Here is a 17,994-nt window from a genome sequence, read left to right on the forward strand (position 1 = left end):
TAGGTGCTTGCTGAAACTTCCAAGGGACATGGAAAGGCTAACTAATTATTCATGATGATACACAGATCTGTTGGTATGCAACTTATGGTATTCGGTTTACTCTCCCTCTCTATTCTCATCACCTCTCCCACTTCCAGGTGCTTAGAATAATTTACTGCATGTTGATTTGGAGGGTGAGAGAAAGTCACAATTGGCAATGAAATTCCAGAGAGCACAGAACTATTAAGTTGCCTAGTTCTCTCAGGTAACTGAGTAAGGATATGTACTTGGAATACTGCAATATGCTTTTAAAAAGGAGGACATCGCCTTTAATCCTGACTCATTTTTAAATATAATTATCTTGATGCCTTTACTTTGGTCTGCACATTCATCTATACATACTTTAGTTGAAAGGTTTAGAGATGTTTTCAGGTGCTAGAAAATAAATGAAAGTTTTATTAATCACTCAAATGGTGGTAGAATTTGCTAGGATATTTTTGTTCTTAACTGTTATAAGTATTTATGTTCCTGCCTCTGAGCTAAAATCAGGTTAGAGATTATGTTTTAGAAAAAATGAGATGGGTGCACAATGAAGAGCTGAATATACTCATGGTATAAGATACAGACCAGTCTATGCAGTACCCAGGCTGATAAAACCGAGGTATATTCGTAAATATTTTTAAAATAAATTTATTTATTGTTTGTTTTGGGCTGCACTGGGTCTTCATCACTGCACGCGAGCTTTCTCTAGTTGCTACGAGCAGGGGCTGCTTTTCCTTGTGGTGCACTGGCTTCTCATTGCGGTGGCTTCTCTTGTTGCGGAGCACGAGCTCTAGGCGTGCCGGCTTCAGTAGTTGTGGCACGTGGGGTCAGTAGTTGTGGCTCGCTGGCTCTAGAGCTCAGGCTCAGTAGTTGTGGCGCATGGGCTTAGTTGCTCCACGGCATGTGGGATCTTCCTGGACCAGGGCTCGAACCCGTGTCCCCTGCATGGGCAGGTGGATTCTTAGCCACTGCGCCACCAGGGAAGTCCCTATTTGTAAATTTTAAGTCATTGCCGGCCAAGCCTCCCTGGCCTGTGGCTGGTAAGCAGGGTTATAAAACACAGCCAAACTGTTGAATGAGAACTTAGTCCTAGATTACACATGGCCAGCAATTCCATGAACATTTACAGACATGCTGCATCAAGTGGAAAAGTCAGTCAGCTGCACAGGACAGCGGCATCCTTAAGGAGACAGCACTTTTCCGAAAATGGAATCGCCTCCCTCCTGGGAAGTGGAGTGAACTGTGGGCAACGTGACATCCCGCCCGCGGCAGAACCCTGTCCGAGAGAAGCCGGCTGCTGTGGAGGTCGCCTCTTTCTTCCCTCCTACCACCACTAACAGCTGTTCAGCAGTTGCTGGACTATTACTTGAGGACTCCTGTGGCTAAATTTGAGGAAACATTTTTATTCTCTCTTGGGAAAGTCTACACCCTGCCAGTGGATTCTAACCCGGTGGGTGCCAAGAGAAGTCCCAGATCCGTGTCCCTGGGGTCGCTGAGAGCTTGAACATAACCGATTCCTGTTCCAGCTACTGGACAAGACCCTACAAAACCTCGCGTCGGCTGCGGGCGGCGGCCTCAGGGGCGCTCTCCACCGCGGGAGAACACCCGACCCTAAGCGCGCGGCCAGCGAGGCCCTCGAGTTCGGCGGGCCCCTGGCTCTTCAATTCTTAGTCCGTGCGGCTCCCGGGAAAGGCGGGAACCGAGGAGAAGCTTGAGAGGGTCGAGAGGGCGCCGCCGGGCCCCAGCGCCCACTCAGTCGCGCTTGGCCCCACCCCCAAGCAGGCACCGCCCACCTCACGTCACTCGGCCGGGGCGCTTCTCTCCCACCCGGGGAGGATGGCGCCTTCCTCCGGAGACAGCCGGGAACTGGTCCTCCCGGAAGTGACCTCATTGCCTCCTAGAGCGGCGTCCGATCCTACCGGAAGTGGCGGACGGAGGCTGGTGGATTTCGCTCTGAGGAGGGCGAGGTGACCTCGGCGCGGGTGTGGGGTCCGGTAGTGCGGTCTCGGTGGCCCTGGGGGGGAGTTGGGGCGCCGTCTAGGCTGGGAGGGATGAGGTGCGCTGGGGAGAGCCTCGGGTTGGGGGCGGCATGTCCGGTGCCTGAGCCCAGCGCCTTTCCACCCTCCGTCCTGCAGGCGCCGCCGCGACCATGGGCCGCGAGTTTGGGCATCTGATGCGGATGCGGCATGTGATCACCTACAGCTTGTCGCCCTTCGAACAGCGCGCCTTCCCGCACTACTTCAGCAAGGGCATCCCCAACATGCTGCGCCGCACTCGGGCGCGCATCCTTCGCGTCGCGCCACGTGAGTGCTCTGGCCGGGCGGGGGGCTGGACTCCCATCCACAGTGGGCACTGCGGGTCCCTCACTGAGCACTCTACAGCTCGCCATACACACGTTTTCTCATTGAATAGTCCTGAATGACGTTGAACTGGTCATATCGTCCCCATCTTATAGATGAGGGAGGTGAGTCACAGAGAACTTAAATGACTGGCCCAAGGTCACTTGTGTGACTCCAGCGTCTCCCTCTGAGATCATCTTTACCCACTTCTTAGCGATGAACTGTTTTGTGTTAAAGGTGCAGCAGATAGTGATGATAGTTGCACAACATTGTGACTTTGCTAAAACCCACAGAAGTGTACGTTTCAAAATGGTTAAATGATGACGTTTATGTAAATTTGATCTGTTAGCTCATTAAAATATTTTAAAATGTGCAACAGGGGAGCGATAGGGAAGAGTTGGTCACAGATTTTCCTGGGTAAACCCCTTTCTTTTACACACCTGTAAAAATGGGTTTGTAATGTAACCTTTCTTGATCGTCTCGTTTAAGAGTCGTTTCTTAAAAACTAGAGACAGGAAGGCAGAATATGTTGTGAGTCAGAAAACGACTGAGATCCATGTGTCTTGTAAGTGCTCACTGCTTATTTTCATTTATTATTTTTATAGCATTCGTAGTGTTTTATCTTGTCTACACATGGGGAACACAGGAGTTTGAGAAATCCAAGAGGAAGAATCCAACTGCCTATGAAAATGACAAATGAGCAACTCATCTGGATAATAGTTCCTTGTCTCTGAAAGACCCTTCTCTGGGAGACGAGTCTACATTGTAGTGTCTTGAAGACACAATAAACTTATTACAGGCTGCACTGTTGTGATTTTGCGTTTTGTGTGAGCAGAGTCCTTGGATGTGATTGCTACTTTTCAAGTTCATGAATTCCCCTCCCCAGCATGAGTCCTGAACCGTTTTGGCTAGTCTTGAGTTTGCTGAAGGATTGTAGCTCGCTCCTTGTTCTATAACCTACAAGAATGTAGCTGCAGCTACTCCTGTAGCTGAACAGTTGTGGATGGCATCGACTGGGGGTAATGTTGGCTCCCTGCCCACTATTTCCATACTGACAGTAAAATCTAGTAATTACAGTGTGTCAGGTACTCTTCTTAGCCCTTTACACAAATAAGTTCTTTTAAACCTCACAACTACCTTGGATTTTTCAGGGTTTTTTCCTTCAAAACTACCTTCGAAGTATCACTATTATACTCATTTTGCAGATGAGGACACAGGCACAGAGAGGTTAAGTAATTTGCCTCAAATTATACAGCTAGAGCACTAAAGTTTGTGCTCTTAAGGCTGTGCTGTACCACATGATAGGAAGTCAGCTATGAAAGGAAAGGGTGAGGTGACCCCTTTGCCTCTAGAGCTGGGGTCAGCAAGCTGGCTGTGTTTGTACCAGGTTGCTAACAGTGCTTTTTAGCCGTGTATGGCCCACCCATAAAGCCTAAAATATTTACTCTCTGACCCTTTATAGAAAATGTTTACCCCTTAGAGCCTCTGAATTATCTTTCTAGTGGAAAAGACCCTTTTCCCTTCACCAGGACATGGTGCGGGTAGGTGTTGGCAGTTTTATGCTTCTGGTTCCCCTGCTCCATTTCTAGAAACTTCCTCTCTTCTAAGGAGATTTCCTGCTGGTCCAGAGCAGCAGCTTTCACAGGGCAGCCAGCATCTGGCCCAGGCTGTGTCTTTCCTTCTTCTAATGATTGTTCCTGCCTTTCAGGAACCAAAACTACCTCAAAACGAAACAAAAGTCAGTAAGATGGCACTGATTGTGAGGCAGCAGAAGGAGGTACAGCTGAGACCGACAGACTTGGGCCCATATCCTTTAACTGTTGCTTTCTCAATGTGTGATAGAGGCAAGAAACCCGCATTCCTTAGCTGTGAGCTTCGCATCCATAAAATAGATGTATTAAGACAAAGCCATAGGTCTGAGGTAACAGTGAAATGAGTGGTATGTAAGAGTCTGGCAGGGTGGTACAGGCTTAACAAAGGACAGCAGTGTGATGAAAACTCTTGTCTCACCACACATAGTCTAATTTTCCCGTTTGGCTTTTTGTCCAAGTTTATTCCCAGGGCTTCCTGCCTGATCTGCAACATATATGGGTTATAGACTTCTTTGAGAATCTGGTGAAAGCTGTGGACCTGAAGAAGGTATAAATGCATCCTTAACCTGGCATAGTTTGAACAGGTTCACCGCCCAGGGGAGGATCGATCACTGCCTTGACAGGCCATTGATCTCTGTTTTTTTTTCCCTCCAGTTTTAGCCCCAAGCTTCCTAGAGACTATGGCCACCCTTCCTTGTCCCATATCTTGGCTTCATTTTACCCTTAGACTTTTATTCTGGTTCTTTTGAGTCCTTTGGCGATAACAGCCCGAAATCAAACTTACCCTTTCTTAGCCCAGACCAGGCACTGAGCCTCTTGGTCTGAAACCTTTTATCCCAGGAGTAGTGCTCTACTGAGAAGACTGTTCTATAAGCCGCACGTGCTAAGCTTCTGCTTTTGGATAAAATTGCTAAAGGCTGCTTTAAGCCTGTCCCTTACCAAGGGGCTTCCCTCTCTACGCTTGGAGACCCAGAGCTCTGTGTAGCAGGGTCCTGCGGGGGGTGGTGTGGGGCTGGTGGATGGTGTGGAATGTGAGTTATAGCTCAGTGTTCCTGTACATGATATGTATGGGATCTGGGATCATATTATGGTTTATTCTATCTGTAGAAATCCATAAAGAAAAATGGGTGAAGTCTCTTAAGAGGGATCACTGTTGTGGGCCTCTGTGCCTATAACCCACCCACCTGGAGCCTCCAGCCAGGGTGTGGCTCCTTCACCTGCTGCTGGGTCACAATCACGTGTTCATTTAGCCCTTCTCTTCCCCAGCAGTGCACCTGCTCCCACAAGGGCTTTTATCTCTGCAGAATGCGGCAAAGGGGACTCTTCCGTCGGCCAACACAGTCCCAGAGATGCAGGCCCAGAAGTCCATGCCAGTTCTAGCCAGCAATTGAGCAAATACACTTTGACCCTTTGTTGAAGTTTTACCTGGAATAGTCTTTCCATTTCAGAGGCTTTCATTTTTCATTAGGCATCTCCTGCTCAGGGGCAGCAAAAAAGTTTCCAATTACTGTCAAGCCCTTCATGATCTCCCCTCTACCTGGAATGTGTTTCAAATAGCTGCTCATGTAGCTACACACTCTGTCTCCCATTTCACCCTAGGCACTTAACCTCAGAAACAGAAAATCCCTCAGAGTTGTATTCAGAGTTTCCAAGCTGTAAGCTATCAAACATGCTTCAGTCTCACTTTCTTCTTCTAAATTAATCATTTGAACCCCCAAATGTCAGTGCCTGAGGGGCCTCAGAGATATGCTCCCATCTCATTGACAGAACAAGAAACTAAAGCCCAAAGAGGGGCAGGGCTGGCATCTGGTCAGCTACCCTACCTGGGCCCCTGGCTCCTGCCTCCCAGCCAAGCATTTCTCCTTATGGCCGCCTAGACCTTTCTACTGGAGGAAGGAACATGTACTTTGGGTTGATTCATTCAGCAAAATACCTGTAGAGAGCCCCTAGACTTTTACAATTTTTATTTTTTAATGTCAGGAATAGGCCACAGCTACTCAAGGGATGTGGGATGGCTGTGGACAACTTCTGTCACTTCAGTTTAATGCTGTTTGGATGCTGCTTTGTTTTTAAAAGTTTGATTTTGCTCCATATTTAAATAAAACAACTACAGAGTTTGTAGACACATGAAATACTCTCCCTCACAGTGATTCCTTCCACAGGCAGTAACTAATGCATCTTTTCTTTTGGGAGGAGGGATGGCATACAAGATAGAGGCTTAGGGCTTCCCTGGTGGCGCAGTGGTTGAGAGTCCGCCTGCCAATGCAGGGGACACGAGTTCGTGCCCCGGTCCCGGAAGATCCCACATGCCGCGGAGCGGCTGGGCCCGTGAGCTATGGCCGCTGAGCCTGCGCGTCCGGAGCCTGTGCTCCGCAACGGGAGAGGCCACAGCAGTGAGAGGCCCGCGTACCGCACACAAAAAAAAATAGATAGAGGCTTAAGGGACTTCCCGGGCGGTCCAGTCGTTGAGAATCTGCGCTTCCACCGCTTCCACCGCAGGGGGCGCGAGTTCCATCCCTGGTCGAGGAACTAAGATCCTGCATGCCTTGCGGTGAGGCCAAAAAAAAAAAAAAAAGAGAGAGGCTTGAGCTACAAAGTCTTCTGCAGTGTTGTCACACCCATGACGATGAATCGTCCTTCTTCCCGTGCACAGAGGGGGCCCACAGCCTCAGGCCCTTATCCTTGGCTGTCATATTGGCTTTATAAGTTAATACAAAAGAAATGGAGGATTAGGAGAAAGTATCCGTCTTTGGAATCAGCACTTTCCAAATCCCATTTGGCACATCAGTCTATGCTCGTTAACGGGAGGCTGGCACTCAGTCCACAGACCCAACTGGCTCTAGGATATCATGCTGTTCAGTCTTTCACTTACTTAATCAGATTTGTGTTCTTACCCAGTGTTCACTAGGTCACCACACAGCCTCTTCCCCACCCCACAAAAGTTCTAGTTAAGCCCCTACTTGGGGTCATTCTGTATCAAAGCTCAGGAGTAAAGGGAAGGAACAGCTAACTAGTCTCAAAATTGCAGGACTGCTTAGGTGAGTTTGGCATAGTTCTGCTTCTCAATGTTCCTTAAGTGCAAGCAGTGGTATCTCCCTCCAGGCCTTGCCTGGTCCTGAGAGGACTGGAACCAGGCAGACAGATCTGTGGAGTCACACCCCGCCCAATCCCAGCTCTGAGGCCCACCATACCACCCTCTTCTCCCTTGGCAAGAGGATTCGTGACTATCCTGTTCCACCTTCAGCTGTGCCACATCTCCTCCACTTTTCCTTGGGGAACAGGCAGGCCCTCACCACATATCCAACCTGTGAAGATGAGAAGGGCTTTGGGAAGAGGTAACAGCCAGGTGTTCAGGGAGACACAAGGCAGAAAAAAAATCTTGTTGCATTTGTCTTCTTGGCTTTTCCTTCCAGGTTATAGGAAAATCTGAAGTCCTATTTATCTCCTTACTCAGAATTCACACCTTTCCCTACACATTTATTAAAATGTCTATGTCATTTAAGGAGTACCCATAACTACTCATGGTTTAGGTACATGCTTTTTCTTGGTCTAGAAACTTGTGTTGCTTCCTACTTAAGGTGACAATGCCTTGGGCTTTGGAGAGATCTCAGCCCTATGCCTGCTTCCCTGAGGCTGCTGGAAGGATGTGCTCTGTAAAAGGCCCAGTCAGCTACTGGCAAGAAAGCTAGTAATTCAAGGTTGACAATGTTTATCACCACCATCAAGCTCTCTCACTGATTTAGGGGCCCCTGCTATCTCCTCATTCACATTTTAAAAAAGGAAACAAAGTCAACCTATACTTCTTCATTCAATTCACCCATGATTGAAACACCACCAGTAAGTCCTGATTGCCCTTCCCCTGGGAGATGGCAGGTAGGCCAGACTTTGAACTTTCTGAAGCTGGGTTTCCATTCTTTACAGAGATGATGTGGAACAAATAATTAGGGTGATAGTCCATCTATACAAATGGGGATCTGGGACACTTGTAGACCATGCTTGCTGAAGTATCCTCCCACAGAAGGGAGATAAGGGCCTTATCCAATTGCCTGTAACAAAATAGGCCAGTGCTTCTTTCCTAGACAAGGCTGAAAGGGGTCAACACTATTTCTGAAGACCTCATTATTATTCTGTTTTGACTGAAGTGATCTCACTAAGCTATTTTGGAATCAAAACGTGGCCAGGTGTCTGGTCTCCCTCAATGGCTTCACGTGGCTTTTCAAAGGGGAGGAGGTAGTGCTGACTTTTGGCAAAATGGGTGAAAAGGTCCATGCCAGCAACACGATCACTCAAAGTCCAGATGAGGGATCAGTAAATACTACATGCATGAAAGGCAGGCCTTGAGCACATTCCTCTCTGGTAGACATTAACTTATTAAATTGACCCTGACTGCAAACATAAACTTTGCCCCCATCTCACTTGGCAACCATACAAGAGGCAGAGCTACCTATAAAAGGAAGTGGGAACTGTCCCCGGCCTTCAGGATCCAATATCCCATCTATTGAGATGTGGCACCTCAAACCCTTTGCAGTACTCCTGGTCTGCCTGCTGCTGTTACGCCAGGTAAGAAGAGAAGGATACATACATGGGTGGGTGGGGATGGTAGTGGTGGTGGAAGAACTGTAAGCAGACCTTGAGCGCCAGACTCAGTCCTGAGGAATGGACCCTCTGCTCTGAGTCTACAGCATCTGCGGGGGGGATCATTATTCCAAGTTGTACAGCAAGGCTTCAACTCTTCCATACCTGAGGTGAATCTGTCTTTGTCCTACAGGTATATGGCTCCCCAATACCAGAAATGAGTTCAGCAAAGAGAAGGCTGAGGAGAATGACCCCATTTTGGAGAGGGGTTTCCCTCAGGCCCATTGGAGCCTCCTGTTGGGATGATTCTGAATGTATCACAAGGCTATGCAGGTACTCCACAAACCTGGGCCCAAGAGGCCTGGGAAGCTGCGCAAAGGAGCAATCAGCACATACACAGACCTAAAAATAAAATTGGGGTGGAAGAGTGCCTGGGTTGAGGTGGGAGCTCCACGGGGGAGAATCCCTCAAGAGTTAAAAGCCAAGAATGGCTCCACACAGGTACCATGAAAGAGTAGTTCCTTTCCTTTCTTCGCTCTACCCTGAGATTGGATATCAAGCAGAGGAAGGAAATGCAGTAGAGGTGGCTCTGGGCACTGCCAGACCTCTGTCTTAAAAATCACCTTTTCTTTTCCCTTAGAAAAAGACGCTGTTCCCTAAGTGTGGCCCAGGAATGATGTATATACACCAGGGGAAAAGAGGACAGCACTTACCTACAACAATGCTCCGTTCTATGGAATATTGATTAACTGTATTTGGTTGGAGGCACTTAAGTGAAGCAATGTTATGTTTTTAAATGTTTAAAGACAGGTGTATGCTTTAAATTGGTCTCCGTTTCTTCTTACAATGTTGATATGCAGATAAGCATAACTAAACTTGTCAACTTAAGAGTTTATTTTTCTATTTATACTATTAAATGTCTCAAACTGAAATTCTGGCAGCATGGAATTCATGCTTTTGAGGGGAAGAAGGATTTATTTTGTATATTATAGAAAACCCAGCATTGCCTAATAATGTGTTAACTTCTCAATCTGGAAAGTGCAGTGAGAGTTAACATTTCTTGAAGAAATAAAGAACACAATGGCAGGCTAAAGGCAAAAGTTTACTAATAGCTAGTGATTAACCTCGGCAAGTTCATAAACTATGGCCCTGGATCCTAACCCTTCGCTCCATGTAAAGAACATTTCAGTGAGATGTCAAAAGACAGGCGATAATGGCACTCCGTACCTGACGATGTGCCCTAGTTTGTCTATGAACAGAGAACTGGAAGAAAATGAAACAATAAAAGCCACCAAGAATAACAAAAAGGATGTGTATGAGATTTCTGTTGGAGCAGGGTGAATTCTGATCTATGCAGAAGGACCCATGGCCAGCCAGTTCAGAATTTCTATAATCAGAAATTAAGACCTGGACTGATGGGACCAGACTTTTTTTTTTTTTTTTTTTTCTTTTTGCGGTATGTGGGCCTCTCACTGTTGTGGCCTCTCCCGTTGCGGAGCACAGGCTCCGGACGCGCAGGCCCAGCGGCCATGGCTCACGGGCCCAGCCGCTCCGCGGCATATGGGATCCTCCCAGACCGGGGCACGAACCCGTATCCCCTGCATCGGCAGGCGGACTCTTAACCACTGCGCCACCAGGGAGGCCCGGGACCAGACTTTTAAAGAAGAGTAGCACTGGACCCTAAAATACAAAACAGAAATTACACGAAAAGGGCAAAGTAGGAGTTGAAGAAGTGTAGAGAGCAGTGTTTATAAACTTTAATACAGAAAATCTATTTGATATTTATTAAACTTCGTTTCTCCAGCTATGGTTTGGCATTATACAAAGCATCTTAATGACACAGTAGAGTTAAAAAGATCTTTACAAATTGAAATGTGATACCCTTGTCTCCAAATATTTTAATTGCCATAAATTTGTTTAAAAATACACATTAAACGCATGTTTGACACTCTAAACTTTCTATAATCTCAATACCACAAAATACATATAATATACTATACAGATGTGGAAAAATCTAGTTAGTATATAATACTTTGCTCACCATTAACAGCTTTGTTATGTGAAATGCACATACTGACTTAGAAATCCTAGCTTTTGAGCCCCAAAGTACCTCTGAAATTTTAATGTATTACAACAAATAAAAATCACAGTATATAATTGGAATTTTGGTTGAAAATGTCAGATGCCTAAATATTTTGGATAAAAGAAATGTAAAACAAAGATCTGGATCATGTACAAAACAAAGGCATTCTATCAGACACTAACAGTACCTTTCTGCAGAATCAACAAGGCTTTTATCAGCGGCATTACCTCCCCTCCAAAACCCTCCCCAAATATCAAACCATTACTCACCAAATAATTTTAATTTCAAATAAAAGGATTTTCAATAAATATATAAGTATTTCCATCCTCCATATACAAAATTTCTTAAAACCATTCAAAACGGAGGCTAGATAGAAATTTTCATAACTGTGCTTACCAACCCTACATCTGGTCCTCAGGGGTGATGCCTTTTCAGGCTCTACCACCTGGGCCAGCTCTGTTGGTGAGCCCCGTCCCGCCCCGCCCCGACCCCAGTACTGCTGAATGCTCATGTCAATGATTTGCCAGGTGTGTGCATAAAGTTGTAAAATGGGGACACTTCTTGAACAGCAACAACAAACTCAACAGTATGGATAATCATGGCATTGATTTGAAAGGCAGCATTTCCAAATAGATATTTTCCAGAGAGGAACACAGCAGGTAGAAAATTCCAATGGATAAAAGCTGCTTCCTATGTGGAAGCAGTAAGAGGTCAAAACTGAATATTACTAGAATTTCTGGGTGAGAGCTTTTTTCCCCATGCTCATTTAGAGAGCTTTTTAGCTGTTTCTTTTTAAAAATGGGAATTTATGCTTAGCTGAGCAATGGTGGCAAGGAGAGGTCCAAGCTGACATTCCTGAAAGTCAACTTCATTATATGATGATTACTTAGGTTGCTATTTTAGGTTGCTTAAAGATTATAAGACTTGGTTTAGACTTAACTCTAATGCCTTATTCTGTGACCAAATTCTATCAAACAGAAGAGACTGAGATATTCTTTCCATTCGCTTTTCTGGAGACTGTAAGTTCTTTTTAATTAACCATATGGTTCAAGTAAATAGAATCTGTATCTGCTTTACCAACTGTTAATAACTTACTTCCTATCACTTGTCGGCTTAGTTACAGGGTCTAGGGGTCTAAAATGAATTTCTCTATTAGTGAATATGTGAAAGATATGCTCACAAACATGAACAATTTGGCCTCTTGTCACTACATGTTCTAAGTCATTCAATACTTATCTCTTCTATTTATTTTACTGAATAGCAACCTTAGATGTGCAATATTATTTATTATTGGAAAAAAGTCTGCCTCTCCAACACATAGGTAGATACATTAAATTGAAATGAAATCTGTGTTCCACGTAATTAGGGAATATGAGTTATAGGAATCTATATGGATTTGAAATGTTTTGCTTCCCATTTAGGAAAAATAAAAAATCATCACAATCTGCCTAAAGCATCATTCCCAGTAGATGTTCGTGGGACCCAGAGGCAAACTTCTATAATTCAAAATACATTATGAGGCCCTTTTGTTCAATTAGCAACTGGAAAATTAAAATCCTTCCCACCCTGTAAGAGCCCTATTATACTACGGAAGGACTCAAATATATTTTAAAAGTTAATTTACTACAAATCATAGTAATTAAGCTTTAACAATCTAAAAGGAATATACATTGCACCCTTGAACATTAATATTCAAGGTGTCAACAAGAAAGTGTCTTAGATCAATTTAATAAATAATGTGGAAATAGTTGCACTAAGCTAAAATACTAAACACACATTTTTGACAAACTAACTTCATGTTTTCATACATACATACATACATATATATAAAGTGTGTATGTGTACATAATTTTAAAATCCAAAGTCGCATACCCTCACACTTAGAAGAGTGCACAGCGTACCTCTCCCCTACACAGCTAGGCATCACTGACTGGAGCGATCATGGGCTGTGCTGAAACTCCGCAGAGTGCTGCTGGCCTCCAGAGCCAGAAATTTCACTTAGAACAGGTGTGTTTTGTAAGCTCTTGCTTCACAATGCAAGCTTATTCAATAAGGTAATTTCTCGAAGTTACTGTCATTAAATATAAAAATGATGCTGTCTGATCTAGCTGATTAAAACTTTCTTTAATGAAAAGAAACAAACAATTAAAAAACAACAGCAGCAAACCTAATAAAGCCATAAGTGTGTCGCTCAAAGTGCAACCCAGATGCCTGTGGATCCACCAGCGTGAGAGCCCCACAGAGCACAGGCATGTGTGGGCACGTGCACACGTTACTCTAGACAGCTTTTACGCTGGAGAGTTAAACTAGTGATGCTCAACCTTCTCTACTCTTCAGCAACTACAGCTGTAAATTTATCTGGAGTACTCGTTGCTTATAAAGTCAGTTCTTAACTACTTGCCCAGAAAAAGGTGGCACTGAGGCAAGAAATGGGCTGAATGCTCCCCAGCCAGACTGGACCTGGGCTGAACTCAGGAAGCTTGAATCACCTGGAGGGGAGTGCTCCCCACAGCCCAGCCTAGGCCGGGCAAGACTATACCACGTGACAACTTCATCCACCATAATATGTTCGTTGGTTGCCTGGCAAGAGTCCAGTGGGGTAGGCTACTGTCTCCTGGCATACAAGTGTGGTCTTAGAGCAGTCAACACAGTAATTTTTTAAATAGCTGCTATTTTTATAATTAACTATATTAAATACAAGTCTCAGACTAAGTAAGTTTTTACCTATTTTTCAAAATCAGTTGTAAATAGAGAACACTGAAGACACCTACTGAGGAAGAAGGAATGGTCGCCTGTGAAGGAGTGCAAAGTATGTGCTGGAACAGATGAAGACAGACAGAACTTCTGAGGAGATGGACACAGAGGAGAGGGAGTGGTGTTTCCAGAGACTATTACACTGAAAATTCAATTATTTAGAAAAGGATTTTGATCCATTGCCCATTACCACCTGGTGGGAAAAACCCTCAACAATGAAAAGCTTGTAAAAATTCATTTTCCAAGAATTAACACAGTTTTAGAGAGAGAGTACTTTAGCACAGCACCAAAAAACATGCAGGAAATTCTGCTTTAACAAATTATCACTGTGATCTGGGAAATGCTCCTGCTACCTCTCAGGACCCACAAGAGACTAGAACACACTGGAACTCAGAAGTGCCCCACTGGCTGCTGTTGCTGGAAGTCTAAAAGCTCAGAGGATACTTTTTCCATTTCTAAGATATCACGGAAAATTAAGGAATCAGAGTCAGAGAAATCAGAAAAGAACAGGACAAACATCTACTTGATTAACTGTGGCAAGTTTCTTACTGAATAACGATCACTGAGAAGCTGTCCTCTTAAGGAAAACTGTTCCTAAAACACACTAAGATTAAGTTAGCAAGGTATCAGAGGCAATTTCTCCAAGGGAAAATTGTTAAATTCTGCATAATTTGGAGATCTGAATCTTCAGTGATATGCAAAAACAACTTGAGGTACAAAACCATTAAGAAGCTCTATATGAGGCCACAGGACAATGAAAGTTCACTAGCTTCATAAGTAAGTGTAGACTCAGACACAGAGGAGTCATTATACCACTGGGCTTGGAGATTTTCTATCCCTTCTTTCCCATTTCAAGCCTTAGCAATCATCTATAAATAGCAGGGCAATCCTTTTTTCTGATTGGATGGATTCATTTTTGAAATTGGGAGAAGGACAAACTATTTTTTGAAGCAGCATTACCCAATAGGTTAGACTAAGTCATGTACCAAAGCATTAGCTTTTCTGAAAGAATTGATCTTTATGTGACCTTAAAGGACGATTGAAAAGGAAAGAGAATTTAACATTGTTACTACAGAATACCAACCATATGGGTGATCTGCAACTAGTGTAAAACTTCATCTGTAAACAACCCATAGACTCTTCATTTAAAGGTAAGATTTAAGGCACACCAGATATGATAGGGGCACTAAAAACAAAAGATAGAAGGTATATTTCTCACTTTTGACTCCTATATGCACCTTATAGGGAAAGGTACTTTGATATACAACTCTTACAGAGCTGGCTTCTCAAGCTCTACCCCTGTTTCCCTTCCCTTCCCAAGAGAATTCATACTGAACCAAGTTAGGTACTTTTCTAGTGTGAATTTTCTGATCCCATCAGAAACATACATCATTGATGAGGGCCTTCATAATACAAAGGTAGTAAACACAAGACAGGTTTAAAAGGAGAAACTGATCATCTCTACATCAGGCATTAGAGCTCTAAGTTGTATAGCAAAAGCACACACACCAAAGCTCCAGCCCATTCCTACACCAGTCACTGAATGCTCCTATCAGAGCATCACAACCTAGTGTGGGAAAAAAGTTTTAAATTAGAATTCTGAAGAGAGATTTTACCCTACAAACATCATCAATGCAAGAGATATAGGCAGCAACGTTCAGGAGTTAGATCATCCTTTGTTCAACAGTAACTTATTCTGTTTCAGTTAAGTGTCAAATTATTAGTAACAAAAAACCCCAAAAAACAAAAAACATGGTTTTAATAAAATCCATAAGGTTCAAGATTGTCCTTTTATGAAACCCTTCACATGCTATGCTTCTCCTAGAAAGTTTGCCTGCCCTCTTTTGTAATGCATTAAATGCAAGTTATAGTCACCTTGTGATTGCTATAGTGTTATTAACACATGTTCACAGTTCTTGAAATAATGCATACCAAATCAGAAACATTTCATTTTACATCCACGTAGAACGCCATCTTCTCATATTTAAGTGATTTTTCATGTGTAGAAGAATATCCTTAATACTAAGTATAAATTCTGCAATAATAAAATTGTACTTAAGATCTGAAGTAATATCAGGTAGTAGGTGTAGAAAGAACATGTCCACATTCTAGATGAACCGACTCTTACTCTTAGAAGAGTTACCACAAAAAGACATTATTTTTAGGTAACAAAGCTCCCAAAGTATATAAATAAAAATGCCTACATTAAATTTACACAAAATATTCAACAGAGTAAATTTATAGGCAGAAATAACTAAGTTTTAAACTAGCCCCAATCTGGGCACTTAAAAAAATTAAAATAAATAGAATTTCAACTGGTTAGTTATGAATTGCAACCGAAATTTCAATCTTATTACAGATCATTGTAACCAGCTTATCAACGTGCTGCAGATTTAAAAGCATTTAAATAATTTTTCATATTGGGAATATTGAAGGGGTCAAACTACATGATGGCTTTGGGTTATGAAAAACAACACATGAACCAGGGAGGAGAAAACCATTCCTCATTCTTAGTGTCGACTAGGTGGTATGTTATGGCAGTTTTCCTTCGTGATGTGACACAGTGTTGTGGAGAAAATCAGAGGCAACAAGAATGTGTTCAGTTCAGGATATCAACTTGGCATCCTGGCGAAGCCAGTGCAGTCCCTGCCGGGTATAACGAACTAGGTCTGTCATGATGCTTGCGTTAAAGATGAGAGGACCCATTACTTTATCCAGTTCAGCAAAGAATTCTAGAAAACCAAAAACACTTATTAAATGATGCACACTCTTTTGAATCAGTGCTTTATAAAGTTTTTAGTCTAGACTGTAAAATACTATTCATATAAGGTAAAAAGCACTCCCTCCTGCACTAAAATAACTCTTCGTGTTTTAAAACAAATCATCCCATAGTCTCTCAAGTTATATTTTTTCCCTAAGTCACGAAACATTTTTAAAAGACTATATGGTCAGGAATTAAGAGTTATACATATAGACAAAATGTCACTGATGGAAATTGCTAGTATGCAGCAAACATTATTAAAATGGAGACCTAATTCTACAATGTACTATTACTCAAAACATTCTCTGTGTACTGTTTTTCTATAAGAAGCAAGTGGTACAAAAAAGGAGGATGTTATCTGCATTTTTCCCGATAAGAGCCACTGTGAGGTTGGACAACCTTTCTGCTATAATCATATGTCATGCAACTTTGATACATTAAATCTCATGTTTTAGACAGTAGTTTAAAAATGTAAGAGACAGAAATGAAAGGATTCTTCCTAAGTGAACAAATACAGACTGATGTGCATGTAAGGCAGGGTACAGAGAGGAGGAAGGAATGATAACATCCTGACATTTGATCCCAATGCAATTTTGGAAGAAGACGGAGGTAGGACTCAGTAAGGAGAGTTTTTACATGTGCAGTGATGACAAAGACCTCAGTATACTTAAACAAGATAAGAAGTAATCAAACAGTTGAGGAGAAAAGAATCTTCTTTATAGAATTCCAGCTAATAAATTCCTGATGAATTTTCTGTTTCCTAATGGAATAGCACATGTAGGTGATGACCATCAATGGATGCTAAAAGCCTAAGTTAAAGTTTAACAGGGAATCTTAACATCAAACTGAGCCAGGCCGACACCATCTGAATGAATCAATGGTCAAATCTTACTGACACTAAAAAAGGGATAACCATTACATGCCTCATAATATGATGTAATAGGAAATATGGAATAACACCTATGAAAAGATCTTATCTAAAATAATGAACTTGAATCTAATCAAGTCTCAAGATATAACTATCAGCATGAACGAAATGAGGGGGACAGAAGAGCAAGCTAAATGTACCATGAAGAAGTAATCAGCCACATCTAGACTATGACACATGCTATGCTGCAGCTTCTCCTTGACATCAATGGCATGCCTGCACCCCCACCCCCCAAAAAAAAGTGGAGGAGAGGGAGATACTTAAGAGACTGATGAATGAATGTTTGGATCCTGTTTGAAACAAACCCAACTGTTTAAAAAAAAAAAGGCATATTTGAGAAAATAGGGAAATCTGATGGGAGACTATGTCTTAGATGACATAAAGGAGTTATTGTTAATTTCGGTGGTTGTGATAAAGGCATGGCGGTCATGTGTTTGAAAACTCCTTATCACCTAAGGATGCATACCAAAGTATGTTCAGGTGAAATGTCGTATCTGATACATGCTTTAAAATACACAGGGTAAAGAAAGGTAGGACGGGGGGCGGTGGGGGGCAGTCGGGGGTGGGAGATAAAACAAGATTAGCAAAATATGTTGTTGAAGCTGAACTTGAGTAAAAGGGACATGGGGTTCATTATACCATTCTCTTTCCTTTAGTCAGTGTTTGCAAACTGCCATACAATAGGTAGGTAGGTAGGTAGGTAGGCAGGCAGGCAGGCAGGCAAGTAAGTGTGTAAGCAAGGAGCCGGGGAGAGAAGCAAGAAAGTGAGGGGGGAAGGGATGGAGGGAGGGAGGGAAAGGAAAGGAAGAATGATGCTAGAAAACTGGCATCAGGGAGAAGAATGTAAAGTAGGAATGACTTAAGAAGAATTTCAGCTTTGTAGCCTTTCCTGAGTAGCACTGACAATATTTAAAATTTTAGAAACAAATTAGGTTTTCAAA

At 43.1% G+C, this 17,994-nt stretch overlaps 3 protein-coding genes across 4 annotated transcripts in view; 2 read left to right on the plus strand and 1 right to left on the minus strand.

Annotated features, from left to right (window-relative positions):
• The first annotated feature begins 1,886 nt into the window (after window positions 1–1,886).
• LOC132485414 (cytochrome b-c1 complex subunit 8) lies at window positions 1,887–3,163 on the plus strand. The gene is made up of 3 exons (XM_060091929.1): window positions 1,887–1,988; window positions 2,157–2,324; window positions 2,966–3,163. Exons 2-3 carry the CDS (start codon window positions 2,171–2,173, stop codon window positions 3,058–3,060), a joined length of 249 nt encoding a protein of 82 aa, XP_059947912.1. The 5' UTR covers window positions 1,887–1,988; window positions 2,157–2,170; the 3' UTR covers window positions 3,061–3,163.
• Window positions 3,164–8,455: 5,292 nt separating this feature from the next.
• On the plus strand, window positions 8,456–9,204 carry LEAP2 (liver enriched antimicrobial peptide 2). Its single transcript, XM_060091930.1, has 3 exons — window positions 8,456–8,512; window positions 8,721–8,860; window positions 9,168–9,204. The coding sequence occupies exons 1-3, from the start codon at window positions 8,456–8,458 to the stop codon at window positions 9,202–9,204; spliced, it is 234 nt and encodes a 77-aa protein (XP_059947913.1).
• Window positions 9,205–10,274: 1,070 nt separating this feature from the next.
• AFF4 (ALF transcription elongation factor 4) overlaps window positions 10,275–17,994 on the minus strand; it is a 97,549-nt gene continuing 89,829 nt past the window's right edge. For both annotated transcript variants that reach the window (XM_060093352.1, XM_060093351.1), the window contains one exon: window positions 10,275–16,096. In XM_060093352.1, coding sequence (XP_059949335.1) covers window positions 15,969–16,096 — 128 coding nt within the window. In that variant the 3' untranslated portion in view covers window positions 10,275–15,968. The remainder of the gene's footprint in view (window positions 16,097–17,994) is intronic.

The sequence above is a fragment of the Mesoplodon densirostris genome, chromosome 3 (genome assembly GCF_025265405.1).
Source record: "Mesoplodon densirostris isolate mMesDen1 chromosome 3, mMesDen1 primary haplotype, whole genome shotgun sequence".
Lineage (NCBI taxonomy): Eukaryota > Metazoa > Chordata > Mammalia > Artiodactyla > Ziphiidae > Mesoplodon > Mesoplodon densirostris.